This window comes from Periplaneta americana, chromosome 17, assembly GCF_040183065.1.
Source record: "Periplaneta americana isolate PAMFEO1 chromosome 17, P.americana_PAMFEO1_priV1, whole genome shotgun sequence".
Classification (NCBI taxonomy): Eukaryota; Metazoa; Arthropoda; class Insecta; order Blattodea; family Blattidae; genus Periplaneta; species Periplaneta americana.
The window spans coordinates 39,055,500-39,079,166 of NC_091133.1; the positions used below are offsets into that span (position 1 = coordinate 39,055,500).

The 23,667-nt window shown below is 32.0% G+C and overlaps 1 protein-coding gene across 1 annotated transcript in view; it reads right to left on the reverse strand.

The window, feature by feature from the left end:
- Window positions 1-475: 475 nt before the first annotated feature.
- The window catches only part of LOC138692736 (uncharacterized), a 420,307-nt gene continuing 397,115 nt past the window's right edge, over window positions 476-23,667 (reverse strand). Inside the window, exons 12-13 of the mRNA XM_069815928.1 lie at window positions 10,357-10,434; window positions 476-2,591 (exon numbers count right to left, since the gene is read on the reverse strand). Coding sequence (XP_069672029.1) covers window positions 476-2,591; window positions 10,357-10,434 — 2,194 coding nt within the window. The remainder of the gene's footprint in view (window positions 2,592-10,356; window positions 10,435-23,667) is intronic.

The window sequence follows — 23,667 nt, forward strand, 5'->3', positions numbered from 1 at the left end:
AGCGAACATATATGTAAATGAAAGATTGTTAATGTAAATGAAATATAAATTAAGATTATATAGCAGAGCCTTTCAATCAAATTAGAATATTATTTATTAATTGCTAAATTCTATCATAGTAATAATGTAACTTATATGTGGAATTACGGATTTTATTTGATCACTGCTATATTAGCTATAAATTGAAGTATATACACTTTTTTAATATAAAAAGATAAGAAATAAAGTACGATAGACTATGAGTTATGTGAGGTTATTATTAGCTTACTAGTTACTTTTTTCAGTTGAACATATTTTGGCTTTAAAATAGAACTTTTATGTTACAAATCAATTTTGTGAAAAGTTAAATAATGCAATTTAAGTGTAAACCTTGTCCAATAATGATTGTTGCATTCTTTGTCAATTACTTAATTAAATTCTCCTCAAGAGTCTCATCTACCCAAATTCTGGAAATTTTCAGAGCCGTCCCCGCTCACTATCCCAAACAACCATTTAGTAGCAATAAAGCTGTACTTACGTTCAGCTGCATGATGATCTTGTTGTACGCCCAGTGCCACCGTTCTTTGGCAGTCATCTTCCGCCTCTCCGGTTTGACTTCTTCTTCGTCCTCGAAGGACACGCTCTTGGACTTCTCGGCCTGTCCTTGAGACGACTGCCTATCCCCGCTGGCAGTCGGGCTCTCGATCATGGACGTGTGGGACTGTTCGTCCAGGCTTTGCTGCTTCTGCATCATGGTCGGCGGAGACGGAGACGCGTGCACCGATGCCGCCTTGGGCGGCGAAGGCTGGTACGGTTCGATCAGACTGTTCTCTTGCGGGAACCCTCTCAAAGGAGGCGTGTAGGGTTCGACGGGTGTGTCCGTTCCGTAACGGTCCATGAGCACTGAGGGAGGCGAGTCCCTGAAGTTCATGCTCTTGGTATAATAGTCCGTACCCGAGCTGTGGAGAGACACTTCCTCGGCACAACTGTCCAGGGAGTCCTGAGGCCGCAGGTAACCCCGACTGCTGTGAACTGAGGGCTGGGGAGGTAGGACGGTATTGTTGACGGTGCTGGTGGTGGAGGCAGCTGTGGTGCTCGTGGTCGTCGTCGTCACGATCGCCGTCCCAGGGCTGCTCACGGCCGGTATTGCGCTGGCCACCACTTTAGATGGTTCTTGGTCCCGACTACTCAACGTTGCTGTGATGCGGTGCTGGGTAGTTTGTGGCGGCATGTGATTGGTTGTCGATACCGGTACTGTCATAGAGGTTGTCGTCACCGGCACCGGAACCGACGTCGGTATAATCTCGCCCGGCGTCGTGGTGCTGGTGGTCGGTGTTACCGTCTCGGCGGCGGTGGAATAATCGTAGACGCCGCGTCGGTGTTGCAATGAAGAGCTCACGGAGGACACGGCCGTCTCGAACGAGTCTCTAAGGTCGTCGTCCCGCGACTCCAGAGAGTCCGTGTTCTGCTGCAGCAGCGGGCTGCCGCCCGGGAACTTCTTCCTAGTGTCAGTCCTCACGGGCGTCGTGTCATTGTAGTAGCCCAGGTCCTCCTCCTCCTCCTCGTTCACGTAATCCCGCTCGTCTTGCGCATTGTAGTAATACTCCTCAGTGTTCTGTCGCTGGTACGTCTGCTGTTTCTGTTGCTGTTGCTGCTGCGGTTGCTGTGGTTGTTGCTGTTGCGGCGGCTGTTGTTGCGTCAAGCTGTTGCTCCGCTGTGTGGTCGGCGTGGCTTGCTGGTAGCTCCTGGTGCCTGTAGCACTCGTTCGCCCGTCATTAGTTCTCTTATCCTGCACTATCACTTCACGATCCTCGTCCACACTGTCCTGTTGTGTCGTCGCGAGGTTGTCGATACTGCGGTAAGCATAATTGTAGTCCTCATTGTAGCCACTTTCCTTGTTCACACCCCGCGGGGTGTTATAGTAAGACGAGTACGCGTCCCTCGACCCGGGATAAGCGTCTTGATCTGCATACTCCGCCGAGCCCGTCCGTGATAACGGAGCATTGTTGCGTCTGGCCGTCGCGGGCGTCGTCGTCGTGGTCGTCGTGTCACTGGCACTATGGTGTGGGAGTTGTCTCACTGGGGTAGGGGGTAGTTGATGCTTGTGCGCGCTGGAGGGAGGTTTCGGCAACTGGGTCGTCCTCCCGGTGGTGGCGGGTGACGAGTAGGCAGCACTGGTGGTCGTAGTGGCGGTCGTGGTGGCAAGCGTCACAGCTTCGCGCCGGTAGTCGTCGTAATATCCGCCGCTGCCGCCGCCGCCACCCGTCGGGATGTAGTCGTACTCCTCGACGGAACTCTGTCGACTACTCGAGCGTCTGTGCGGCATCCGGCGCCTCGTCGTGGCCGGCGTCGTGTTGATGGCGTTCGCTGTGGGCGGCGGGTACTCGTTGCCCGTGTAGTCCTCGTCGTAGCTGAGGCCTTGCGGCGAGTAGTACTCGTCTTCGCCCTCTTCTTGCGACCCAACTTTACCCGTCGTCGCGTAGCCATCAATCTTTCGGTTTGCTGACCGCCGACTGTTGACCCGGTTCTCGTACTGGTCCCTTGCGCCGTACTGGTCCTGATAATAGTACCCTCCTGAGTCCCACTGCCGATCCTCGTCTTCCTGACCGTACCTGTAACAGCACATAAACAGTTTGTATATATGTTCACTTCAGGAACATGATGTGCCACATATAAGTAGCAAAACATTAAAGATGAAAAATCTGTACCTTATTCTGGATTTTGAACACAACTAAACTTTACAAAAATTAGGAGATATTAAAATTTTTATTTCGATTTACGCACATGAAGTAATTTATAGTGACTATTACACTTTTAGTACGTCATATTACTTTTCACCAATAAAACGGTACGAAAGGACATCTTTCAACCTATCGCACAATTTTATCACTTCCCTAGCATTTGTTTAATTTTATCGCTACCCTAGCATTTGTTTGTTTTTATCACTACCCTAGCATTTGCTTCTTAGTTTGTAACATTTCAAACTGCAAATTATTTACGGTACTATAACACATGATTTGCGATCGTCATTTGTTTCCCCCATAGATAGTCGACTGAAAATAGCGGCTCCGTTCAAAAACATTTTGGTAAAGGTAACATTAGTGAAATATAATTTTAGTAAGTCAATTGATATCTATTATTGTATTAGAGTACTTTTTTTTCTTCTAATCTTTATATACTTTTTTCTGTTTTTATCACCTCCCTATCATTTGTTTCTTTGTTTGCCATAATTTAAAACTGCAAATTCTTTACGATACTATAAAACATCCTTTGCGATCGTCATTGTTTACAGCATAAACAGTCAACTGAAAATGGCGACTCCGTTCAAACGTTTTGACGAAGCTATCATTAGTGAAACAGAATTTCAGTAAGTTAATTAATGTTTTATTTATTAGAGTACTTTATTTGTTCTAATCTTTATAAGTTATACTTTCTTCTAATCGTGTAACAGTCGATTAAATCCCACTCGAGTTTTCATTTTCTCTAGATGGGAGATTACTGTGGAAAAAATAGTAGTCTTAAATGTTCTTATTTTGTATTATTATTATTATTATTATTATTATTATTATTATTATTATTATTATTATATTCTAATTTAGGGCGGCCGGGTAGCTCAGTTGGTAGAGTAACTGGCTACAAACTAGAATGTCCTGCATGTCCTGCGTTCAATCTCGGATTTTTTCCCATTGCCAAAATTTCCAGAACGGCTTCGAGATTAACTTAATCCACTATCATGTTGACTACCGAGACTTTCTCGAGAATAAAATGCAGTCGAGAGCATGGTACTGACTCTACCATTTCCTTGTAGTGGCGAGGTCAAGAAAGCATGGAATTCTACCTCCATGTCTCTCAAGCGCCTTCATATCGTATAGGTATAGGGTATTGCCTTTACATTTACCGTCGGTCTAATTCAGGACGATAGCAATTTAATCTATTTTCGCTGGAAATTAACGGTTTTCTTTCAAGAAATGTAATCAGAAACTTGTAATGGTAATGCATAATTCTACTTAAAATTACAATTGCGTAAGGATCATAAGTAAAAAAAGTAAATTATATGTTGGGATTTGGATAGCTGACAGTTAAACGTTTTAAGTTTTAAATTGGCATTTAGGGTGAGGTAAAGCATGATCGACTATTTTATAAATTCGATTAATCTGAAGCAGTTACAAAACGCGCAATTTATACGTTAGAGGTAGATTATATAACGTAAATTATACAGTAGGTACTACAATAAATCAATGGGAAATAAGAGTTTATTTATTTAATTCAGAGTTGGCTATTTAATTTTCGGAATGTCAATTTAGAAATGAAACAGATAAGATTATAATAATTTAAGTCAATTGATCTGATTTGATTTTCGTTTCTACTCACATTAGAACACATGCCTGAGAAATTATATTATAATTAAACTTTCATACTTTATCAGAAAAGAAATAGTGAACTTCCAATGAGTTCGCGTGATTAGATCCGTATAATAACAAGAATGATATGTTGAAGTAAGATTTTAAACTCTAGTGTAAGTCCATTGAATTACTGACGATGATGGGTATACCTAAATTAATTTTTAAATATATCGTTGGTTCTTGGTAAACGTGACTAAATCACATTCCAAGGCTTCCAAGCATTATGAAAATTTAAGACATAATTTTATATTAAAAACTAATAATATAGCACATTTACCTTCAAAATAACTTACTGTATTACTAACATTTAAAGAATAGGCTACAGTTAACTTTGGATGGATCATTAAACCTTTAAATGCCTTTTCCCAACAATTTTTCATTTTGGACTTGGTCACTTTTACCAAGAAACCGTCGTATTGTAATACATTACATTCGCAATAATTGATTATTACTTGTAAAGTACCATATTGATTTATTTGTTACATTTTAGCATTTTATTGTGGTGTGATATTCTTCTTAGATATGGTCTACAAGTTAAATCATAAAAACGACTTGCTTGCTCAATGTTTTATTATTATTAAATTATGTTTTATTAACGACGCTCGCAACCACCGAGGTCATAACAGCGCCGCCGGCGTGCCAGAATTTTGTCCAGAGGAGTTCTTTCACATGCCAGTAAATTTACTGACATCAGCCTGTCGCATTTAAGCACCTTGGCCAAGATCGAACCCGTAACCTCTGACACAGACGACACACTGACACACTGACACACTCTACCGACTGCGCCTCTCAGGCGGACACTTGCTCACTGTAAGACATGATAATGTAAATAAATGATTTGTTGAACTTCAGGTTCACAATTTTATTTAGAATACAAAATTGGAAATAAAAATCACATATTTTAAATTATTACACAGTCTGAGAAACAAAAGCAACGTTTGCTATTTTTACCACATGACTAGTAACTAGTATGAGAAATACTGTAAATTAGTGTGTATCTGATATTGAAATAAACGCTTTAAAGTGATCATAGCAATACTTATTTACATTAAACGAGGTGTATGAAAAGTATGGAACACTGCTTGAGGCTTTTCTATTCTTAATTTTATAAAGACACAAAAAAAGTTATACGAAAGTTATGAGGAGTGAAAAAAGGATTATTTTGAACATATTTTCAAAAACTATGTTTTTCATTTACATAGGATATGTCAATGTGTCTGTTTAGTTTCTAATGGTACCAAGTAATTATTATTATTATTATTATTATTATTATTATTATTATTATTATGCCAATTTTAATTCTTCAAGTCGCAAAAAGTGCAATATCATATTTTTTTTACAAATTGTATAGTATTATTTTGTAAATTTTGCGTAAAGTTCATGATCCTAATATATGTGTACATCTACATAGCAAGGTGAAAAGTTTCAGTATACGAATTTATTACTGTGGATAATAAGGAGGACATGAATTAAATAATAATAGAAAAAACTTAGCTTAATAATTCATGGTCTTCTTTTCCACATAATGATAAATTGATATACTGAAGTATTTCTCTTTATTATTTACATATTGATTAGGATTATAAATTTTAAACAATTTTAACAAAATAATAGTTTACAAATAGTATATATATATATATATATATATATATATATATATATATATATATATATCATACAGGCTTTAACATCTATGGTCATATCGCATTTGTAGGTTCTTGTGGTACATCAGTAGGCCGTTTATTATAGCCGAGCTTCAGTTTCTATTGTCGTGTGTTATAGAATAGAATGTTTTATTTTTGCTGGCAGAGTTTAGGCCATAAGGCCTTCTCTTCCACTCAACTAGCCTTAATCAATACAATAGTGACATACATATTTCAATTATGGATATTTACAATACATAAGAACATCCAACAATATTCTTCAGTTAAATTTTAACGACTAGTACATGTTTATTTAATTTTAGATAAAGTCTATATCAAAAAGTAACAACTTAATTTATGAGCTAATGTAATTCAATTCTGTCCATATGCAATATGTAAAAAATTATAATTACAGTAAGTTGAGATGACTAGTTGGTTAAATGATGAGAATTAATTTAATAGTAGTTTACTGGAACGATGTTATAAGGGAAAAATATAAATATAAATTTATTGATATAATGAGAATAATATTAATGTAATGACATTTTGTCATGAGAGGTTTAGTATTCTATTTAAAGAAATTAACGGTAATAATAAGAATGCACACATGTTATTTTCATTATAAGTAACAAATATTAATCAGTTATGCAAGAATTTATGTAATGTTTACCTAACTGAATTTACTGTCCAACAACCCATTACATCACTGGAAGCGAGTTCCAGTTTCTAGCAACTGAAACTGTATATGATTAAGAATATAAAGTTATATTGTGGTCAGATATAATGACTAAATTGTTGCGATGAGACCTGGTACTTAGCTGATGATATGCGTATAAATTTTGAAAACGAAAAGCCAAGTTGATTGAGGTAGCCGTCCGCAGAATTTGAAATACGAGAATAAGAGAATGCAGGGCTCGTCGATCGCTTAGGCTTAACCAAGACAGAGTTTGGAAAAACAGAGATAGGTGTGTTGTAAGTGGCTTATGTTTTTGTAACTGATTTAGTTTTTTAAAATATTTATGATATTGGTGATTCGTGTAAATTCCTTATATGGCATTTATCTTTGAGATTGAGGAAAACTATGAAAATTCCCAGTGAAATTGGTCGGCCAGGGGTTTGAACCCGGGATCTCCCAAATGCGATTCTCAAACGTAATCGTCTGAGCCACCTTCCTCGGTTAAAAAAATAGTTTTTTTTCTACGTTTTGAGAGCTGAATTATCTAAAAATGAAGAAAAAATCAGACACTTTGTCACAACTTCTACAAAAATAAGAACATAGTTTTTGAAAACATGTTAAAATACTCATTTTTTCACTCCCTATGGCTTTTGTGTACATGTTTCTTTAAAATATTAAAAATAGGAAAGCTAGAAGCAGTGATCCATACTTTCAATTCATCTCGTATAGCATGCACATTGCTCATGTACCATGGAAGAAAGAGTAAAATAAATAAACCTTAGGACCAGTAACATCATAAGTTCAAATTTCTTAAAGTTAACAGTAAGGAATATTAGTTTTTTCCAGGAAATTAGATGTCAACCTCACATATTAAATTCTTCCTCAAATAAACTGTGAACGAATAGTGCATTTTAAAAATAATATAACACATATTGTTTTATTTTCACATACACTCACACTATAATGAGCAAAATATTTAATAATGTTAAAGTGAAGAATGTTTTTAAGCATGAAAACAGTTACACATGCAGATCCAGAATAACAGTGAAAAACTGTATTTCAACTACGTGACGCTCACAAAGTTATCTCGAGACAGGGAATCAGTGATCCACAAAACCTTCGGTTCCCGCAAAAAGCCTTTAAAGGTGAGAAACGTGTACTATGTTTATCACATGCACTTTGATCTTCTTTGTCAGCTCATTAACTAATATGTGCAGTTATAAAGTAGTGCTATGTACTGAATGTATTACGTCGTGATTTAAGGATAACAGTGTTTATTCAGTAAAGCGAATTTGTAAGCAGATTTTAATATTAAATACAGAATTCTGTGGCTGCAGGAAGGCAGAGTAGCAGTTAGAAGTGGTAATTCCCTACAGAGTTACATCATATAAAAACGTAAATCCTTCATGGTTTCTAACAATGTCCTTTAATCCCAGGTTCGATGGTTTATGCTCAGCCACGGGCGATTGATTTTTAAGGGTACCGGTAACAAAAATTCTTTACACCAGTCGTAGCGAAAATGTGACTCACGAGCACATTATGGTTCGCAATGATAGCTATGCATTTCTGTTACTTCCTACCTCCTCCAACCCCCACCCTCTCACTCACTGGAGTCAAACTCCGTTTCATTCGTATTTGTTTCTGACCTGCGAGTGGCGTATCGTCGCAATGTCTCTCTCGAAACCATGTACCTCTACAAAAACGAAAGTTTCAAGTAGGATGGGAGGACGCATTTTTTGCTGCCAATATGAGAATATTACATGTATGATTTGTTCATAAGTATTACGAGGAAAACTGTTGTATAACATAAAACGGCATTATACTACATAATTATTACTCATGAAATATTAAAAGGTTACATAATAATAATAATAATAATAATAATAATAATAATAATAATAATAATAATAATAATATTTTATCATCATCATCATCATCATCATCTCTGTACATCGATCCTTTTTCAGCAGATGTACGAATAATGCTGTTAGATCTTCTATTTAAACGCACAGATATACAACGTGATGTTAAATGAAAGCTAGATGTAAGGACTTGACAAATGTGGAACTTTTCAAATCTTTGCAAAAAAAAAAATAAATATCCGAAGCTTCGTTCTTTCGCTTACTCTGTTGAAGCCAAGTTCGCTACAACTTACGTTTGTGAAAAATTATTGTCAACAATGAAAATAGTAAAAAACCAAATTTAGATCACGACTGACAGACAAATACCTTCGTGATCAACTACAACTGGCAGTCAGTGACATAATTCCTGATTTTGAAACTCTGTCGCAGAGACATTCTGAAGACGGTTAATTTTAGGTTGTGATGTGTCCTATGTTTTCTTATTCATTTCTTTCTTCGTTACACGTACTAACATTAGTTTGTAACCTTATACTGTATGAAATTATATTTAAGTGCTTGAAGTAAGGAAAATGAAAATCCGTTAATAAGTCAGACAGTTGCTTCATTTCCCCCCCCCCCCCCCGGGTGTTCGCCTCTCTTTATAGGTGCCATGCACGTTGCAGGTTACACAGTGGCTCGGCGCACGATCACATTTTCGCCAAGACTGCTTTACACGGTTTCATCTCAAAGTGAAATAAAGCTGAAAGCCTGTGTCATGTATACGGTACGTAAATAAAATTCAGTAGGTATTTCTCTTCCACGTAAAAATTTGAAAGTAGCATAACGAGCCCGTATGAGTTGCCTAAGAGCGTGTGGAGTTTTCCTATCTTCCACTTCTAAACCATTTCATCGATGTGATGTGTAAGTGCAGAAATAGGCCTATAATAAGCTGACAATGGAGATTGAAGTGAAGAAAATGATGTATAGGCTTATCTTGCAGCAGATATCTCAACTTTAATACGTTTTGCGACAAACTGAGCCTTCATCGATCACTAATTTCATAACTCAAGATATTAGCGTAGGTGTCACTTGTATTAACTTATAATAAAAATAATCCTGCTATTTTATAACAGTCTATGTAAATTAAATGTGTTCATATTTAAGTAATTATTAGTTATCAAGATATATTTGCATTAATTTGTTTATCATATTTTATATAGTGCCACAAGACACTATTTCTAATTACATTTGTACGCTGGACATACACGATTAATTTGGCAATATTTTCAAGTTTCGATATGATTTCAACACCTTCCTTCCGAACATATAGTGTGAAGATAAACTTAAAATATTTTCATATATCGCTATTCTTTCTTTATTGTCAAGTAAATCTTGAAGTAAAAGTTGATAAAATAAAAACGAAGGAAGATTATAAGTGTCTTATCTCTACATTCCTTATTTAATTATTCTTAAAGGAATGTGTTTTAATTTTCTTTAAAAAAAAAAAACTAGAAGTTACCAGAAGAATTGAATGAACAAATTTCTAAAAAATTAAATTAAACAAAATATGTAACAAGACTATTACTGTATAAGCACATTTATTCAATACTTGTATAGTCAACGACTGTTTCTTAATAAAATGAGTCAATAACAGACAGCTTTTATGAATTACTTCAATATTTCCTCTGTTTTCTTCAGAGTCAATGAACTGTGTTTTGCAAGCCACTCACTCTCCCATGTAACAGGCATTCATTTTTACAAGATGAAATAGGAATGGGGGTGTTAATGGAAAGTGTTGCTTGCTGGATACCGACCTGTCGTCCTGGTAGGGATACTCCGCACTGGTGCTGTAATAGTCGGTAGAGCTGTAACTCTGCGAGTGATCGTACCCCCTGCGTTCAATTCAAAACAATATAAAGTAGAGAAAACAAGCCAAAATGCTCAATGCTATACATACCTAACATCACGCCTTCAGCTTCCACTACATAATATGCCATTTCACTGCCAGACACAATTAATAAAATCACTTTCAGGGCGTCAAATATTTTGGTGTAATTCCTCAACAAATAACGTTTTCAAGAAAATGCATCTACGAAAGTGAGGATAAATTGTGTTATACTATGCAATATTATGGAGAACATAAAAAGTATAAAGTATTTAACATTTCTGGGAAGTCAAAAACTTGAGATCAAACATCAGTTTTTATTTAACGTCTATTGAAAATATTTCACATTTCATATTTTCAATTGATTGAAAATAATTAAAAGCGTTCATATTGTACGTAAAAGTAAATATAGAATTATATTTTGTGAAAATAATTAATTTTTTTTTCGCTTACCCCGAATCAAGTTTGTTAATATCGTAGTACAATTACTAAAGAATCATATAAACTGTCAAGTGTTTTACTAGTTAAAATATTAAAATTATTTCAAGTGAATAAGTAAATGATTAAAAGCATTAATTAAAATATATTTCTAATAATACAGTCACTTAGATGGTAACTAGTTTCTTTCGCTGAAGTTTAAACTTATTACTAAACGCAAAATTGGCGATGAATAATTAAAAATATATAACTTCTATTCAACTTTCTCTTATTTGAAACGTTAATATGTTAGTATATTAATATGATTAACAGACTAAAATGTTATGCGTTTCAACTAATTAGATGTATTGATATTAAAATTAACATCCTAAATAAAGTATAATGTTAATGTATTTTATAACTTCAATCGATTTTAAACTAGCAATAACTAACAAAATAATATATTAACTCTGTTCTGGCTACAGAATAATAAATCATTAATTTCTCGGAAGCCCTAAGAATTGAATTTATTATTAAAAATGTGAAAGTAGTGGTAAGAAAATAAATACAAATTCTTCAATTACTTTTCTGTAATATAAATTTCTTAATATGTTAATACAAATGCCAGATATGTTTGAATTACTTAAATATGTGATTAAAATTCTTGCAACATTAAAATATGTACAATATGTAACATATTATGATATTATAGTAGTTAAAGTTCTAAGGTACCAATGTCTGATTTACGACTAATATTACAATGTTCCTAAATAATTTAAATGTGGCATTTTAATAAAATGTCAATACAAATGTCCCGAGGAACTACTAACAGTTCATAAAAAAAGAAAGACAGTGTAAAAATCTAATTTTATTTACTATCCGAGGTGAATTAATTACATTATATTCTTTTTTCTGCACTGATGTTATGGAGTGAAGATGCCTTGTAAAATGAAAACTTGAAGTGAATATGAATTTCAGTGCAATTTTCAAACATTTCAGGAAAATGAGTCTTAACAAACAGAGCTATTGCAACATACATGTCCCGCCGTGTATGAAAGCCTAATGAAACGGTAAAGAAACGAGTCTGGACTTTAATTCTTATTTATGTTAAAGGTTAGAAATATAAATTTGTTATTTCAGTAAAAGAAAATTTTCACGATAATGGCGTTTATAGTCTACATGCTTACTTACTTCAAGACTTCAAATAGTACATTATCAGGTAGTATATCTCACTTGATTATATGTTTCAGAAGAAGACCAATTGTTGTATACATTTTAAATCTGATTATTGTGTTATTAGTCAGCGATGTATATGAAATGGAGAGAAAAAGGAACTGGCCACCATACCCCATTATCCCCTGGCTTAGGTGCCTCATGAACGAACCTTTATTGGTGTCACTTATGATGTTCCTCTCTGTCTTCGTGTTATTAACTAAATATGTATACTTCTAACACAGAAATACTTCATGACCCGATATTGTTAGGTATACTGAGTACTCTTTGTCTTAGTTGTTATGTTAATTAACTTACACTTATTTACTTAACTTCTTACGGCTTTTAAGGAACCCGAAGGTTCATTGCCGCCCTTACATAAGCCCGCCATCTGTCCCTATCCTGTGCAAGATTAATCCAGTCTCTATCATCATATCCCATCTCCATCAAATCCATTTTAATATTATCCTCCCATCTACGTTTCGGCCTTCCCAAAGGTATTTTCCCTCCAGCCTCCCAACTAACACTTATGCATTTCTGGATTCGCCCATACGTGCTACATGCCCTGCCTATCTCAAACGTCATGATTTAATGTTTGTAATTATGTCAGTTGAAAAATAGTATACATGCAGTTCTACGTTATGCAACTTTCTCCATTCCCCTGTAACTTCATCCCTCTTAGCCCCAAATATTCTGTATATTACTTAAATAATGTTAATTTAGTAAACGTATAATTAATTATATATTTAATAAATTATAAATTATTTAAGTAACATACAGAATTCTCTTTTTATATTAGAGTTTGATTTTCTTAACACCATTTAGCATTATATTTGGTAGTGATATGGCATATCATTCTTTCTACTTAAACAATGTATTAGTTCATAAATAAAATTACTATGGTAGATAAAATTATTCACATTCCATTACAAATCTTAATATAGATATATAAATATAAAGATATTTTCATACAGCAAGACTAAGGCATGTTTTATATCCCAACATTACTTGATTCTTGGAATAGACTACAGAATAGTTAGCAATAAATTTCAGAGTTAAAAAGATACTCGTATAAAATCAAATGTACATTAATTAATAGTCCAAATGAATATTTTCAATGCGCAACATTTTATCTGAATGAGCGAATTAAATGAAATAATATAAATTTTTTATTATTTGGAGTTACTCAAAAATGGTCTGTTAATTTTAATGGAATATAAATAGGAAAATATAGGCAATTTTAAAACAGTTACAGGCATGTCCTCGATTAATCATATCTGCCAAAATAGGAAAAATTAGTTATGTTATCAATATATTATTAATATTGGCTAATTTAAATTGAAATTACATCCAAAATATTACTAGTGTATTAAATTTTTTATTTTACTACTCTGACATTTCGAAACATGTTCTTTTAACCAATCATCAAGTAACAAGTGATATATTAAAAATTAACTATAATGTCTATTAAATATTAATACATGCTTCTTTGACAATAAAAACATTAGCAAATTTTACAATATTGAGGGCATCGTTCAATTCTAATGCATTTATTGGCTACAAATTATGCTATGAATATAGATTATCCATCTCTTATTCTAAGCAGTATTCCATGCCCAAAAGCTGAAACAGGCAAACAAAATATAACAGATCTTGTAGCTGCCGATTTTATAAATGCAACATATTCCTCACTATGCAATTAAAAGATGCTTATTCTGCCTATTTGTTTAAACGTCAGCTAATCGTCATTCAAGATTTATGCATTTCACTCTCAACGTCAGAAAATGTTAAACAGAGATATTAAGAGAATATGATAGACCACCTTCATTCATATTTCTACATTCATAAATAACTTTTCATTATTCTTTAGCTAACATAGTCAAGAGATCGCCTTCTTACATATTTACTGTTTGTTGAAAAGCGAGAATTTAGATGAAAATGTAATTTTTTTAAATCACATTCATTAATTCATTTTATTAATTTTGTGCGCGAGTATCTTGCTTAGTTACTAATTTATGTATTTTTAAACCTGCTTTCTTGTGTTGTAAGTTGAAATGGCATGCATAACGATTTGCAAATATTTATCAGTTTAATTCTCATTGACTTTAAATATGGTAACATAAATAGCTTTTTTTACTCTTAAAACGTTAGAAATCTTCACTTCATTTATTTTGGAATCTCCACAAGGCAAGGCATCAACGAGGAAATTAAAATCTTGTATGAAAAACTGGATATCATGTTGACAGAGTAAAAACAAGCCTGCAACTACATTAAAATTAGTAAAGGACAAATTCCTAAAAACAGTTATGACACAGATTTCGAGACTTAATGCTAAAAGTTCAAGAATATTAATAATTATTTCATTCTCAAATAATGGATACAGATTCCATAATTCATAGTGTTCCGCCCAAGAGCAGGTCCTTCACTGCAAACTCACCTTTAAAAAGATCAATATAACACAATTTACTTACAACTTCTAGTTGGCTTTTTTTTATGGTCTAATATTTTATGACGAAGAATGTCCACTTCCATTTTAAGGCAAAAAGGGGTGAGTATTATCTTTCCAAAGGGATTTAAGTTATTTCACTTTAGAGTTTTAAACAAAATTTGGAAATTGGTTATTTCGAATAATAGTTCAAAAGTATAATTTATTTTCCACTATGTAAGTTGAATTGGTTACGTACAGCTATGTAATACTAAACCAATATTTTAGGTACTGTTACAAAATAACGAAAAATTCTTGTCAAAAAGTTCTTTACTAAAGCAGAGTAAATGAAAGTATAATATAGTTTACATACGTGAGTAATTCCCAGAACATAAACAAGAGGGATTGTAAACTAATGGATAAAAATTATTTTAAACAATGTTCATTTGGTCTATAATTTTAATAACGTATACAGACAATTTCCCTCATTTTGATGTTTTGTTACAACAGAGACTAAATTAAGCTTATCCTTCAGAATACTGAATTAATATTGATACATGGCGTATGAAAATAATAAACAAAGATCACCTGCTACACTGCAGACCCGTGGAGAAACAAAAACAGGAAAGAAGAGACCTTGTAGGGTTCTACTGGAAGCAAGAGTGTTAATGATGGAAGCTAATACCTAAGCAATGGAAACTAACAACCAACCACATGGTGTAAAAGTGTTAGAGATGTATTGTTTGTGTTTCAAAAATAGAACGTTTACTGCAAGTAAGACGTTTTATGTAATTTACATAGTGCTCGGAAAAGATTTTTCTAAGTTAACATATACTTAAAAATGGTAAATGAGTGGTTAGTTAATATTTCGAGCGTGCTTGATGAAGAAATACTTTTATCATATATTGTCTCACAGCTGTAATATTGAATTATGAAAGAAAGTGAAGGCGTATTGTTAAATCCACTTGTCTGAGGAACCATGAATTACTAACAAGAAAATATTTATCTCTGTTTAAGTTTCTGAATTTACTAATACCTTAAACTAAGTTACCAATAATAGCATGAAATTATTATTTATTTAATTCATCTGCATTCTTAGATTTAAAAGTTCCATAATATTATAACATCGCTAAATATAGGTGAAAAATATTTACCATCTTAATAACTGCTCTCTCCTGACAACATTAATTACATAATTATCTAGTATACGTCATGGGTGCAATGTTATGTTTTTCTTTCTTGTGAATTGAATTTCATATAATAAAATGAGGTATGTTCTATTTTTTCCTCCTGAAAAGAAATTACCGGTATATATTAAAATAAACATTTTACCAATTATTATTATTGTTTGTATTTTCTAAATGAATATTCTCACAAATTAAATTCTACGTAAGTCATAAAATTACTTGTGCTACTTAGAAGTGATTATTTATGTAGGATTAACGTTCAATTATAAAATCAAGAAGTTTTGTAATATTCTAGTATTATGTCAAAACTATTCTCACAAAATAATTACTTACTGTTATTATTATTACAAATACATAAAAACAATTGAAAGTAATATACTTTTACACTCATAAATAAAGTTTCTGAAGTCAACTATTAAATCTCTTACAGTTTTTATTCCCCATAAACTTGTAAACAGGGAATGGAAATTGTGTTACCGAAAAAAACTATTTGTAGGTATTACTGCATAAATTGCCCATGTTAATTGTGACACGAAACAAAAGCTTTCTTCAATTCATTGAGGCATTGTGGTAAAGTTGTGCAAAAATGGGTGATTCAGCCTAACTTTTACACAATACCGCAATTCTCTTAATATGAATTCACAAATTCTCAAGAATAATGATGATGATGATGATGATAATAATAATAATAATAATAATAATAATATTAATAATAATAATAATGATAACAACAATGGTTCTATTCAAGGTATATACTTTGAGATTTGTAATAAAATACCTTACAAATCATCGTCATCCTTTTCATCATCATCAATTTTGAAACAGAAAATATATTTTATTATCTGGACTATCGGAATATTTGGAAGGGTCTTATCGTAGAATTTCACATGTATTCACGTTCTGAAATAAATGTAGGTAAAAGAGATATAAAAATATCAATTATTGACAACAATAACTTAAATAAACGGTTTTCTAGGTGTGGCTAATGACAAAAGGGACAAAGGACGTGTTATTCTCACAATATTATTCACTCTGACATTGTGTAAGAATGAAGTTACACATGATTTAGTTAAAGTCGAAAAAATAAATGAACTCATAAACAGACTCAAGTCTCTATATAACATCACAAAAATTCTAAAGCAAAAATAAGTACATTAGGTTTTTTTACGGTACGTTGAGAGAGGAATGTGAGGCGTTCAGAATACAAGTGGTGCAAGTCCAAAAGTTAAACATTTGCTAATTTAAGGTTTAATAGATACATCAGTGTAAAATCTTTCTAAATGAATAATAAAATGAATCTATTATTTAATGGTTTGGCAATAGATGGTAGCAATTTACCAGAACAATGAAACAAATTGCCATTTTGTCAGAAAACAAGTGAAGCAAATCCACCTCACTTACCAAAATATGCTGTTTACTTTGCGGTTTGTCCTTTTGTTCAGTAATTAATGTTATTTTCATTTGTGCGGGTGTAGTTGAAAAATTATTTGAATCAAACTAAATGGATAATGAAGAGTTGTTGGTACATGATGAAACTGAATTAAGTGAGATGCTAAAAATGAAGGTAAAGAAAAGAAAACAATTCAAGTAATTAGTTACGCATTAATTAAGTTATGTTTATGTTCTAGCTGTGTTTCATTTTGTTTTCAGTAACTCCTCAAGTGATAAACTGTTCTTCTTATGTGTGCAGATTATAATTATTAATAAAATATCTTAGAAAACTAACTAATATGAAACAGAATAGAACATAGGTCTATATTTATTATGTTTTTTAAGGACATTATTGTAATTATTTATAATTAATAGATACAGACAGACAATTGTTAAAATTGCATAACAAGTGAAAGTCATAAGCAAATTATTATTTTAATGCACACTGACAATATTTCCATGTGAAATATTCCAAATTTTTCAGTGGACAAGTGAAGTACGTCCATGGTTTTTTTTAATTCCTTAATTTCAGGTATTAATTTTGCTTCACTTATTTACAGTATATTCCTATAGCATTGGTAAAAGGGTATTTTTTGTTTATAAACATATATACATTCGATGAAAAATTGTGCTACTGATTTTTGTATTTGAATTTTTCTAAAACAAATAATATCTCAATAACAGTTTCAGTGGACTTGCACCATTTGTATTTTAAGTGCCTCATATATGATAGGCTACTAATACTGGGATTTCTCACTTAGTGAATACCATTCTCTAGTGTGTATCTCCTTGAAGATGTGAAAAAAAACAATATCTGAGTGGAGAGCTATAACGACAAGATTTAAATAACTTTGTCTTAACTTAAAAAACATCTTACATATTTTGAATAACTTAATGAAAACAAGCGTTTGGTTCTATCATTACTATGAATAGATATTTTGCGAACAATTTCGTTATTATGTATTATTTTAAATTTAAGTAATTATGGTTTATTTTTGTGTTCTCCTATTATTGTAGTTCTATTATGGACAGCTATAATATTTTACTAGGTAGGAGCTATTTACAGGCTATGATCTGACTTATTGTAATAAGGGACCAGTGCTAAAATTATATTGTCAGAGAAAACAAAATCATTCCGAGAATATCTGCTCCTAAGCAGTTTGTCTATATATTACGTTCAAGTATTTCTGAAATCGAATCCAAATGCTCCTTGGTGCAAACCTTTCTGTTAAATAATGAAATATAGCTGGCTACTTTCCTCAATGGTGCTTCCAAAAAACATCAGGGAATAATGGTAATACGTATGAAAACTGAACAGTACTAATGAAATAGTATATTACATGACTAGTTGTAAAAGTATTGGTTTATGAAAGAGTGAGTTAGTTTAGAACAACACCTCAGGGAGAATTCTAAGACCCCCCCCCCCCCCGAGTACAATAAAGTCACTTTTGTATCTAGTCGTATAAGATACTTTATCTACGTGTTACTATATGTATTTTGTTAAAAATTAGAAAGAAAATCATAACAAAACTGTTAAAATTTAGTTTCTTTTACATAATTCAGGATGCCAAGTCGGCGATTCATAGTAACCACATTAATAACAACGTAAACTCAACAAGTATTGCTGTTGCTATCATCATTTGACTTGCTCGCATAATACGTGTTAACTTATACAAATTTGTAACACGTTATTATCTAGTAGTACATAGCAAACGTGTGTTTTACTTCATATGAAAATAAAGTGATACGAAGTAAATATGAAATTGTTAAATAATGACCTACTTTGCAACAGAAGTATATAAAATATTTTTAGTCTCTAATATGCATCATAGTACATAAGACTTAAGTTCTCAAGGACCAAATATCCAAAAAAAAGTCGTTTCGAAGCCATATGTGAAACTTAAAATGTTGAAATCTTAAGTGTTGAAAAACAGTAGCAGTACCAGTAGCAGTAGCAGTAGCAGTAGCAGTAGTAGTAGTAGTAATAATAATAACAACAATAATGTTTATTTATTGATATTTGTTTGCTGGTCAACAGCCGTTGGCCAATTATAGTTCAGCACATTAGTACAACAAAAAACAAATAATACAGCTTAAAACAGATACATTAATAAAAGTTAAAATGATCAGGTTAAATACTGGTAATGTTAATTAAATCAAAACGTATAATACAGTTAACATATAGTTGATTATTATAGAAAAATAAAATGCCTAAAGTTTACGGATTAAATAATAAGTTACAATTAAATTGCTTAACAACGATTTACTACTATACCACAGTCCAATTTAATACATGTATTAGACTGTAGTATAGTACTTACTACTATACCACAGTCTAATTTAATACATGTATAGTAGTAACTAATTGTTAAGCAATTTAATTGTATTATTTAATCTGTAAACTTTAGGCATTTTATTTTTCTATAATAATTCAACTATATGTTAGTTAAATGGATCGAAATCACAACCCTGCATATTATAATTTTTGTGCATCTAGAGACCGGAGAAAGAGATTTAGAATTTCTAGTACAGAAAATTTGGTGAACTCTAAATTCTTTAATAGGAATCCGAAAGCTGACATTACTAATGAAATATTCACAGATAATGACATCTTTGATGGCCTTACAAAACAATATCTAATCAAGTTCATGACGTCTAGTATGTAAGCTTCCGACATTTAAAGTAATCACTATTTACCTCATAGCTAATATAAGAGGAAATTGGTAAAAATCTATATGCATGCAACAATATCAATTTTCTTTGAATATTTTCCAATTTGGCCAAATTAGTAGTTGTAAGAGAGGCCCAAAGTACAGATGCATATTCAAGTTTTGATCTCACTAATGTATAGTATAATATTAACAGGGAGTCTGGTGTAGAAAAAGAACAAGTTATTGACCTTATTATTCCTAACATTCTTAATGAATGATTGTAAATGTAATCGACTTGGTTATGGAAATATAATTTAGAGTCAAGTAAAACACCAATGTCTCTAATATAATCTTTTCTGTTTGTAATTACATTGTTTAGGAAATAGTTAAACTTTAAAGAAGTAGTTTTACGTGTAAATGATATATAATAATAATAATAATAATAATAATAATAATAATAATAATAATATTGCTTGTGGTGATGATGGTGGTATTGGTAGTTGTAAAAGTATTGTTTTAATGTATTCGTGAGCACATTTAATATTAAAAATGTATAGATAACAATATAATCCAATTTGATTTGAATTAAAATTTATTTAATACTTCTTAATATCATTTGTGAGGTTCAGACCTGTTGGACAGTTGACTAAACAAGAACTGATATTTATTGTCTTTAGTAAATGCGTAAAATTTAAAATCAGTAAATGTTTAAAATAAAATTACAGTTCACTTTTTGTTCACATCGTTAATTATTGAATGAATCGTTTTACTATTACATCATATAATATAATTACTTTTTTCTACAATTTTAAACATGTTTCATAGCTAGAACCTAGGGAATTCTCCACGATGTGGGCACATAGGACGATAGCTAATAGGAGGCCGAGGACTGTGACAATGTTATAAAGGGATTAGATGAGTGGATAGCTAATTGACAGAAGGCTATGGGCTGTGACAAATTTTGTGTGAATTTTATGAGAAAATAGCTAAATGGCCAGAGGTCGAAGGTGTCAAAAAGTTTAAATGGATTAAATGAGGAATAGCTGACAGGAGGCCGAGAACTGTGACAAGATTAGAGTGGGTTAGATGAGATGACAGTTGCACTGTCACTTGTTCCTAATTGTTTATTTAATCTAGCAAGAAAACATAAATGTGTTTTGTTTATATCCTATAAAGTTTCGCATTTTAAATACCAAATAAATTCTTTCATACAAGAGCACCATATAGGCCTAACTATCTGATATAGAATTCCGAAAGCTACACTGCTGATATAATACTCCTATAAGAAGTATGGAAAAAAATAAATTAAATGAAAATGAATAGATTAATAACAAACACAGATTGAAATCAACATTACTGCATTGCTTGATTCTCACATTACATGGACTGAAAACAAACGTAAAAGGAGAGTATATAGATACTTAATGGAAATCAATTCTTGGGAATGGAAAGAATACAAATTCTCTAGGAGACAGGGAAAATTGATTATATTTTATAACTAGTAAAAAACATTTAATCATTTTTAAGGCTGTGTCTAAACACAACATGATAAACTTACTACACAATTTTAAACTAGTTAAAACGTCATTATAAACATAGAGTAAAATTATAATTATCTGCTAATTATAATAAACTGTATATCGGAAATGAATGATTAACCTAACAGGCAAAATTCTCTTCACAATGGATACCCTTTCAGAAATTTATAGGAGAGAATTATAAGTGAAAATTTATAAATTCTGAATATCAAGGACATAAACAAAGGAGAAGATTTTTATTTTCAGAATTGTAATCCTTAGAAAGGCTCGCTTAAGGGAACATTTATAGATTTGGGATATTTAGGACGTACACGTATATACAAAAGATAAGTTATAGTTATTTTAGAAATGCAAAAGTCTCATTTAATCACTTAAACGAAATACAGATTTTATTGATATTATAAATTGATCTATTTCAGGTAAAACATCAGCTCTTCAGTTGATTTCGTACTTACAAGTATTTCATTAATCAATCCAAATTGGTACTACATTATAGCATTCCATTCGTTTGAGACGTCTATTTTCAGTTTATAGCTGTATTTATTTATTTCTTTGTTAGCAGTGTAGTCTAAATATAATTATCGAAATTATGTTTATATCACCTAGATATATCTAACTTCTATTGTAGAGATCATTACACTAAAATAACAGGTAACTAAATACTTACAAGAATTTATAAACAAATAATATGAGAAAAAATATATTGTGTAAGGAATAGCTTCAGTATATCTCATTTATGACTTATGGTGCATTCCTTATGTTTCAGGTAACAGTTTAATTCTCTTGTATGTAATGAAGGGAATTTAAGTAAGACTCAGTATCTTAATAACATTATGTGGAAATAATTTTATAAAATTATCACATATAACGTTTATTGAATGTACGAAATAGAATTAAAATATCGTCTTTACTATATTTCATTATTTTCGGTGTTGATAAGATTACTAATTCTGCACTATTTAGCCTCTATGGCTGTCACAAATAAAGGAAGAAGTCTAGCTCGTTTTCTATATTCTGTTCACTATACTACAACATTTTATTTAGTGATGTTAGTGTTTAAGGCTATATGTACGTGAAAAACCACAAATATTATAAAAAATTCAGGCTCTAAATTTCTAAAATTTTATAAGAAAATGAACTTACAATTAGACAAAAATTACAAGGTACCACAACAAAACTTATTAGAACTTAAATATCTGATAAAAATATTAAAAAGTTTATTAACAATATTTTTTAAACCAGTTTTATCAAAGTATGAAAAAAATAAATAAAAAATCTGCAGTTACATACTTTGGTAACCATAACATTGTTATGGTCTCTCTGACATCTTCAATATTTTTCCTGCATGTAATAAACACTTATTTATGTAAAATAGGCTACTCTCAGATATGTAGAGTTGTTTATTTTAATACAATTAATTTGTTATTTGTCCTATATAAAGTATATTAAAATTCACATAATGTTTTGTGACCTAATTTGTCTATTTTCAAGGAAATGGGCATTATTGTAGTCTACCTTTTGCATAAATTCATGTAAAATTATTGTACAAAATTTCAGAATTCTAAGTCTAATGGTTGTGGAGTTATGAAATAATATGTGTGAAAATTTTCAAATTTTGGAAAATTTAATTTAAAGTAAAAAGTGAATTCTAAAAAAATATTATTAGTAAACGTTTTTATACTTTTATCAGATATTTAAGTTCTAATAAATCTTGTTGTGGTACCTTGTAATTTTTGTCCAATTGTGAGTTCATTTCCTTATAAAATTTTAGAAATTTAGAGACTGCATTTTCTGATAATATTTGTGGTCGTTAACGTACATATACCCTTAAGGATGATTCGATTTAATGTGAAAAATTTGTATATATAATTTCAGATTCTCCAAGATTAAGAAAGAAAATATATATAGTATATATGTGTATGCTATTTCGAATTCTTTTTTGTCTTTCTTTCAAGCGATGCAACGTGAGCAATGACATAGATTTTTAATCTTCCCAAGTACCTCCTTCATGCTGTACCTGACGCATAGCTGCGTAAAGTTTCTACTTAGTTAATTTTTGGGTGAAACTAGCGCACAGTTAGTTCTGGTCATTTCGGAAGTGAAATCCGCCCTAACATTACGTTATTACAGATCAGTACTCACAACATCACAAAACAAAATATCACCAGCCTTTGTCCTGCGCTTGAAAATCTTGCAGGCATTAGTATACGCAAGGCATAAAAAAAGCAGACACTAACCTAACCTGCCATAGATTTATATATGAAAGACATTGTGTGAATGTACAGTAGCATGAAACGTCCGTAATGTTACGAAAGCTATGTTGATATGACACAGGAAAGAGTTCTCTAAACATTTCAAGGTGTATACGAGGAACTAACT